Genomic DNA, 8,721 nt, shown 5'->3' with positions numbered 1-8,721 from the left:
CACAGCGGTTCTCAACCTTTTTTGAGCAAACGCCCCCCTGACCTTACCCTGATCCTCTGGCGCCCCCCTACCCCAATAAAAATAAATAAATAAACTAACAACCCCCCTCACACTCGTGTTATATTGCTTAAGGTGTCAGTGCATAGTTTTTCATTGATTTTGCGGTGGTCACTAATAGCGGTGCCCGCGTTGCTGTCACGGTGCCCGCAGTTCCAGGGCACGGCGGGAGGCCGGGAGTGCCCTGGAACTGCGGGCACCGTGACAGCAACAGCAAGAGGAAGGAGGAAAACGGGCTATGAAACAAAATTAGTTATTATTTTTTGCTATTTTTTGCCAATGTTTGATTGTGTTGTGTTGGTTATTGAACTGATAACCCGCAAACTTGGGTTATGTTTATCAGCGATAGAGATCATGGCGAAAGTTGATGTAACGGGAGTCCGGGCGTGTGCAGGACCGAACCGCGCTGTATGACCACTGTTACACTGCGCATAGACAGTAAAAGGTAGCTGAGACGGTAGAGGGGTTAGAAACCAATAAATGAAAATAGGCTATTTATTTCAGGTAGCCTTCTTTTTCATCCTAAAAATTTGAACACCATGAAAGTTTAAAATCCCCTAAAAGGAAAAAAAAATCACGTTCCCAGCGCCCCCCTAGGTTGCGCCAACGCCCCCGTTGAGAAATCATGCTATAGCAGAACATCTGAAATTATATATTTCATCACAAGGGGATTAGGTCCTGAGGAAAAGGGATTCATTACTATCCAAAATCAGAAGCCATCATTACTTTTATAAAAATAAATGAATAAAGATCATTCATATATAATTAAATTCTACATCCCAAATGTTACGATTGTTGAAAAAGTGTGTATTTTGTCTTATAACAAAATGGTTGGTCGCTATAAGGGATCTTATGGAAAAATAACCACACATACATCTCATACACACACATTATTTGCACCAATTTTCACCAATTGCTGCCTGCTAGCATTGACCAGGGCATCCTTCCAGCTCTATAGGCATAACGGCTTCACCAAGTAGGCTTGACAGCTCTAATGGAAAAGCATCTCCCCTTAAAAAAGTGGTGCTCCCACTGGTTGAATATAATTAACGTCAGTTGGGAAATGGTTATGCATAAAGTATCGTTTAGGAATAAGTTTAAGGACAAAGTAGCGCCATGTTTTTTCCCCTTCATATGTTATTCATATATCTGTTTAGGACACACACACAGACACGCACACACACACACACACACACACACACACACACACACACACACACACACACACACACACACACACACACACACACACACACACACACACACACACACACACACACACACACAAATACTGAAAACACACAAAACTGGCCATGACTTGTTGACATATAAAGCAATCGACCTTAATAGAATAACAGTTCTGTATATGCAGTTTGACACGGGTTGATTGACGATACAGCTAAAGGAAAATATATAGAATAATAACATAAAAACGTGGATAAAGTTGAGACCTGCCCCCCCCCCCCCCCCCCCCCCGCTCTCATCTCTGATTGAAATTGTATTTGCCGACTGTCCTTCTGAAAGCCAGGTATAGCATCAAGCCCAGCTCTGTTTCATTGCATAGGTCAAAATAGACAAAAATATAATGGGTTCAATTATATATCATGTATCATCTAATATCTTAAGTCTAACATCATTGCATCCAACGTTTTACTATTGTAATCCCCGTCCAGTGCATCGGGCATCTTCATTTTATTCCAATACTGTGCATATGGTTTTGATTTCAGGCTGACCTTTCAAAGATTAATATGCTATCCGAAAGCCGATATGGATTATGGTTAATCAGATCCTGCACAAACTGTGATCGATTACAGCTTTGATGAGTTTTGATGGTCTGCGTCGTCGATCTTGGGGGGGCTGAACTGCTGAACCACTGAACCTCATGGTCAGGTTCTGCACACACACCAACACGAGCAGAACCGATCGAGACTGGATCCATACCAGCTCTGCTGTGGGTAAAGATGAAGATAAGATTGATGAACAAAAGAAAAATGGTTATTTTCATGAATGATGCGGCTGTTGTTGAGTTGAGCACTCCTAGTGGTGTGTATGCACAAGTGTGTTTGTGTGTGTGTGTTTACAAATTTGATGTTGTTATGGTTTGAGTTTATTATCCTCTACCTGTGTGTGTGTGTGTGTGTGTGTGTGTGTGTGTGTGTGTGTGTGTGTGTGTGTGTGTGTGTGTGTGTGTGTTTGTGTGTGTGTGTGTGTGTGTGTGTGTGTGTGTGTGTGTGTGTGTGTGTGTGTTTGTGTGTGTGTGTGTGTGTGTGTGTGTGTGTGTGTTTTGTGTGTGTTTGTTTGTGTGTCTGTGTATTCAACAGGTTGGGGTTTGGTCGGGGTGCTTCAATCATTTCTTGATAACTTCTCTATACCTTCAACAATAGGCTGACCAATGGGCTTGGATGAAGCCTAGATGTGAAGGGACATTTCATCTTCCACAATGTAAAATCAATGTTTTGAAAAGTGTTTGGACTTGACCTGATGGTTGATTGAGACGCTCCCTTGAGTAAGTTGATTCAGGGTCAGCTTGCTATCCATATATAGGCAACTAAAGAAGACGCACATTCAGAAGCAAAATTGAAGGCATCTAAGGTTATCTCCCCCCATTTCATGTTCAGCAGTGGTATAGGCTGACTACTCGGAGCCCAGCCCCTCCAGTGAGGGGAGGAAAGTCGAAGCAGTGATAAATTCTGAGCCATTCTGTCTCCTGGTGAAGGCGCATCAGGTGCGCACGGATCACCGGCTGGAAGACAATGGTTATTGGTTATTCGGTTATTCGTCGAATCTGCTCATTCTGGGCTTGATAAAATTATACCCGAAAAGTGGCCTTTCAAGGAATAGTAAATGTTTAATCTCAATTAAAACTTAAGCCACGGAAGTTTTCCGAACACCGAAACCCTGCATCAAGTGGAAAAAACCTGAATGTGGAGGATTTGGAGACGTGCGTGTGTCTTGCGTTCATGCCCAGCCCGTACTTCGATAGACGTGCGTTGTAACACTCTTCAACAACACTGACTGAAACATGAATACGTCCGAGTTTCCCGTGCGCTTTGAGGAGCAATGGAACATGAGCTGGATGGAGGAAGAGAGTAATAAACTTTTATTCGGGATCGGTACGGATAATTTCATCACGCTTTTGGTGTTCGGGATCATCTTTACACTCGGCGTCCTGGGGAACGCGATGGTGATCACCGTGCTGGCCAGAAATAAGCCGGGGAAACCCAGAAGCACCACCAACATATTCATCCTGAACCTCAGCATCGCAGACCTGTCCTACTTGTTGTTTTGTATTCCTTTCCAGTCGACCATTTACATGATGCCAACTTGGGTGCTCGGCGCATTTATTTGCAAGTTCATCCACTATTTCTTCACAGTGTCCATGCTGGTCAGCATCTTCACTTTATCCGCTATGTCCGTGGACAGGTACATTGCTATTGTGCATTCGAGAAAGTCCTCCTCCATACGAGTGGCAAAGCATGCTCTCCTCGGAGTGGTGGTGATATGGGTGTTATCTCTGACCATGGCAGCCCCTGTGATGTACTATCAGAACATATTCCAGCGAGAGGAGAACCGCACTTTTTGCTGGGAATGGTGGCCGGATCCGTACCAGAAGAAAGTCTATGTTGTGTGCACCTTCGTTTTTGGTTACGTGTTGCCCCTGCTTCTCATTTCTTTCTGTTACGCAAAGGTAAGTACGCACGCTCTGTGGCAAATTGATTGATTGGCAAAATGACAATTCAACGTATTCCTGACATGTTTCTATGCTTACAGGTGCTAAACCACTTGCACAAAAAACTAAGAAACATGTCCAAAAAGTCAGAGGCATCGAAGAAAAAGGTACGTAAGTTCAACCTTACGACCCATTGTGTTTGCAGGTTGCCTGATGTGAGTTCACTTTTGACATGTAAGATGTGGATATAAATCTGAATCACTAATTTGTTGATTATTATGGTCAAAATATTTTAGCATCATTATTTAAAACGTTTGAGCCTTCCTTCCCCCAGAAAATAGTTTAGAGCAAATAAGAATGTTTGTATAATAATAATAATAATAATAATAATAATAATAATAATAATAATAATAGAAAAAAAATCATAAGAAATAAATAAATACAACACAAATTAAACGTATACTATTATCTTTGTGTGATTGAATCATCTCATAAAATCGCCCAAAAACTGGTGCAGATTTCGGAACAAAACGTGGAAAAAATCGAACAGGACCCAATTCTGTCTGGAAAGTAATAATGCTTATGATATGATATATTTCCCAAGCACAGAGCGTGCCATGTTGCAATATATATTTTTTCTCTTTCCCTCACGTACACATATATACGAACGTGTACTCACACGTACACACACACATATACAGAAAATATAAATCTGTCTGAATTGAAATGGGTCTTTGCCGAGCTGTAGACATTACCTATTAATCTATGCTGAGCCATTGCAATGGAACGACACTGTGATGTTGAACTTGAAGGATGGCTGTGAGAATTTATATCTGGTAGGGTATTTCATGGCTCATTGTTATTTTTCATCCCTTCTAATTTCAAAGTCAAGCAACATAATGTGTCAGTGTGTTAGCAGGGGAACAGGAAGTTATTGGACATCTTCAGTTCATGAAATTCAGTAATTGCTCTGTATGTTTTTTTGTAAGAAATTATTAACATGCAAGGATCGGAATTTTAAACAGAATCTGTAAAAACCTCTAAAATGATCTTCCAAAATGGTGATTGTCATGTGTTTCACTGGAGTCAACTATTTCCCCATTCCTCTTCTCCGATTGCTGAAAACGTCTCAATCGCTGTTGTGCAGCAATCCCCACAAACATACACAATCGTACTAACTACTAACGTTTCCCACGCAATGTCTCTTCTCACTCATCAAATGCTTCATTAGTCAATTCTGTACTACATTAAGCAGTCAAAGTAAATCCAAGTAGATAAGATTCTATGGAGCAGATATAGAGGACTATTGGAAGTTCACTGCTGCACTAGTTTTGTTTAATGCCCTGTTAGTGACAGCTGAGGGACCAAGGTCCCTTTCACCATTGAGCTAGTCCATCTTCCTATTGACCCTGCTGCATGCACACAAAATCACATACACAGATGAACACGCACACACACACACACACACACACACACACACACTCGCACACACACACACACACACACACACACACACACACACACACACACACACAGACACACACACACACACACACACACACACACACACACACACACACACACACACACACACACACACATAGAAACAGGCACAAAAGCACATGGGGTCCTAGATGGAATGGATTGTATCCGTCACATCTAGGCAACAGAGACACCTCTCCAAAGAGGACCTTTATCTGTTATGTCATATTAGATATGGCAGAAGTAATTCATATTGAAACAAACTGCAAAAGTGAGAGAGAATCATCTGAAAAACATTTTCGAGGCAGAATCTGTGATTTGTGGTTATAGGCTGTCTTGTGTCAGTCTCATTAATTGCCCATGGGTGTAAAGATGAAAGAGGGACAGGCTAGTAGAGTGGATTTAATTTGGCAGTCAACAATCTCTCAAACTTGTTCTCAGCAGCGGAGTCGAGAGGCAGATGATTAGGCTTTAGAGATTTCTTTCACAATCTCAGGAGTCAGCTGGCCGTAAAACGCAAATGGATTTCCAATGGTCTTATTAATGATAATCCAAGTCCGGGATTCTTAAAGTAGGTTTTGTGTATTCCCCATAAAATGGATACTTTTCCTGTTGGAAGTTTGTAAAATATTTTTTCTGCTTAGCCATTATTGATTATCTCATATGGGGTCCTAAAACTACGTTTTTGTCTTTGACTTTAAATGTGGCTCTAAAAAGTATTGAAATATAATCAGCAATGTAAAACGCCTTTATAATCCTAGCATGTCAGTAATTCAAACACATGTGTTACCTGAAATTAGATGACTGCACAATGCATTCTGATCTTGACAAAGGAAAAGGCTCCACAAGGTTAGATTATTCTAAGTAAAATGTCCTGACACTCAAAGATTATTTATTCATCACACTTGACACCAGTTTAAAGTCAACAAATTTTGACAGCGCAAAGTTAGAAAATTGGCAAACCTGGTGACTTAATAATGGGTCAAGGGAGAGTGCGGTAGGGAGTCAGGGACCGAGAACACATTTCTTTATTCCCCCGCTAACTCTGCTATACTTAATAGATAGATAATGGTGGGCTGTCTCAGGGGGGTCAGACTAGGTTAAATGTTAAAAGTTTTGCTACGGATGCCAATATAAAGCATTGCTTGACTCATAAAAAGCTGATCACCCCCAATGGGACGTAGAATACCATGCTCAGTACTCCCGCTTGTGTACGCATGCATGTGTGTGTCCTGGATTGACTCGCAAAACATTTTGTTTTCCTTCACATTTCTATGTTTTACTCCCCGCCATCAAAATGGTGGGGAGTACTCATCTGTCATTCCGTCTGGATTTGTCTTGCTCAATCCCCTGGGTTCTCTCCCTGTGCCTCCCCCTCCCCCACACACACATGCGATCTCTCTCTCTCACACACACACACCCACACTAACAAACACACATACACAAACTCTCACAAACACACACACACACATACACACGCACACACACTCTCTGACACGCACACACACACACACACACACACCCACACACACACACACACACACACACACACACACACATACACGCACGCGCATACACACGCACACACACTCTCTAGCTCCCCCACACACACACACACACACACACACACATACACACACACACACATACACACGCACACACACTCTCTAGCTCTCACACCCACACACACACCCACACTAACACACACACACATGCACACACTCTCACACACACACACACACACACACACACACACACACACACACACACAAACACTCACACACACGCCTACACTCACACACGCACACACACTAACACAAATACATACATACACACACCCTCATACACGCGCACACTCTCTCATTGTCACACCCACACTAACACACACACACACACACACACACACACACACACACACACACACACACACACACACACACACACACACACACACACACACACACACACACACACACACACACACACACACACAAACAAAAAGGGAAATGTTCAGTAAAGTAAGAATTGTTTGAAGGTCTTTTGAAGGTCTAAGTTTGAAGGTCAGTTACCCTTGGGGTGTTTAACACAACATAGTCCTCATCCAAAATGGATACAAACCTAACTCCCTATTCATCCCATGTCCTATCCTCTCTGCTCTCCTCCTCTTGCAGACCGCCCAGACGGTGCTGGTGGTGGTGGTGGTGTTCTGTCTGTCCTGGCTGCCCCATCATGTGGTTCATCTGTGGGTGGAGTTTGGCACCTTCCCCCTGAATCAGGCCTCCTTCGTGCTGCGGGTGGCCGCCCACTGCCTGGCCTACAGCAACTCCTCCGTCAACCCCGTCATCTACGCCTTCCTGTCTGAGAACTTCCGGAAGGCTTACAAGCAGGTGTTCAAGTGCCAGATCGGCACCAGTGACTCGCCGCTGAACGACGTCAAGGAGATACGCAGCAAGGTGGACACGCCCCCCTCCACTAACTGCACCAACGTCTGAAATAACCCTCTGGCCTGTCTGCGTGGGAGACTTGTCAGCATCGGTAAAACATGACTTAAGTGCAACGTCCGCATGCCAGGGGAAACATTCAGAGACGCTTTAGCAGACTTTTCACGCCCCAACGTGAAGCTGGTGATTTTTTTTGTGTTTATTTACTTCTTTATGTTTATTAAGGTAGCTTAGCTTACTCCATTACCATTTGTAGTTTGCCAGGTACACAAGAAAGAACAGACAATTCACAAGCCTTTACTGTGAGAAGGTCACCGGGACTTCAGAACACACCATCGGCAAATCAAAAACCATGAATAAAAACACGTGTTGACAATGGACTCCAGGAGTTGACATGGGAAATATTGACCTTCCTAGACAATGCCGAGCAAACAATAGATTTCCATTTGGTGAAAATGTCATGGCAATGCCAAGGGACAGACCGCATGATGACTATGAATGTTTCATAACAATGCATGGGGAGGGATAACAGGGTAAGTGACAAACAACAGAGGAGGTCGCTTCAAGTTGCATTGTTCTACATTAGTGCTGCTCATTCATACTAAGGGGCCCTGTCTGGTAAGGGTCCCTGATGGTCCTTGAGGGCCCTCTTCATTAGTGCTATGTCTTTTGAAATCTTTTTTTTTTTTTTTCACAAAGAAAGTTTGTGTTTGGAAACAGTGGCACTCGCTAGCCACTCTGGGAGCGAAAGCGGACAGGAAATGTTTTGGATGTCGACGTCCGACGTTAGGATGGAGTGAGTGCGTGAGAGAGAGTGTGAGAGAGAGAGAGCGAGAGAGAGAGAGAGAGAGAGAGAGAGAGAGAGAGAGAGAGAGAGAGAGAGAGAGAGAGAGAGAGAGAGAGAGAGAGAGAATGAGAGAGAGAGAGAGAGAGAATGAGAGAGAGAGAGAGAGAGAGAGAGAGAGAGAGAGAGAGAGAGAGAGAGAGTGAGAGATGGAGATACATATATGTGGAAACTAAATGTGTATTTTATTTGAATGATGTCAGACATATTACAGTTCACAGAGTGCA

General features: G+C 43.1%; 1 protein-coding gene across 1 annotated transcript; it reads left to right on the top strand.

The window, feature by feature from the left end:
• Nucleotides 1-2,731: 2,731 nt before the first annotated feature.
• On the top strand, nt 2,732-8,510 carry LOC115554621 (galanin receptor type 1). The gene is made up of 3 exons (XM_030371412.1): nt 2,732-3,745; nt 3,829-3,894; nt 7,381-8,510. The coding sequence occupies exons 1-3, from the start codon at nt 3,080-3,082 to the stop codon at nt 7,699-7,701; spliced, it is 1,053 nt and encodes a 350-aa protein (XP_030227272.1). The 5' UTR covers nt 2,732-3,079; the 3' UTR covers nt 7,702-8,510.
• The last annotated feature ends 211 nt before the right edge of the window (nt 8,511-8,721 follow it).

The sequence above is a fragment of the Gadus morhua genome, chromosome 11, assembly GCF_902167405.1.
Source record: "Gadus morhua chromosome 11, gadMor3.0, whole genome shotgun sequence".
Classification (NCBI taxonomy): domain Eukaryota; kingdom Metazoa; phylum Chordata; class Actinopteri; order Gadiformes; family Gadidae; genus Gadus; species Gadus morhua.
The sequence above is the reverse complement of the archived record's forward strand: the minus strand, read 5'-3'. Positions and strand labels throughout refer to the sequence as shown.

Coding starts and splice junctions, on each gene's coding strand:
- LOC115554621 (XM_030371412.1), top strand. CDS start 3,080: ATGAATACGTCCGAGTTTCCCGTGCGCTTTGAGGAGCAATGGAACATG. Junction 3,746..3,828: donor TTTCTTTCTGTTACGCAAAG/GTAAGTACGCAC, acceptor CTATGCTTACAG/GTGCTAAACCACTTGCACAA. Junction 3,895..7,380: donor CAGAGGCATCGAAGAAAAAG/GTACGTAAGTTC, acceptor CTCCTCTTGCAG/ACCGCCCAGACGGTGCTGGT.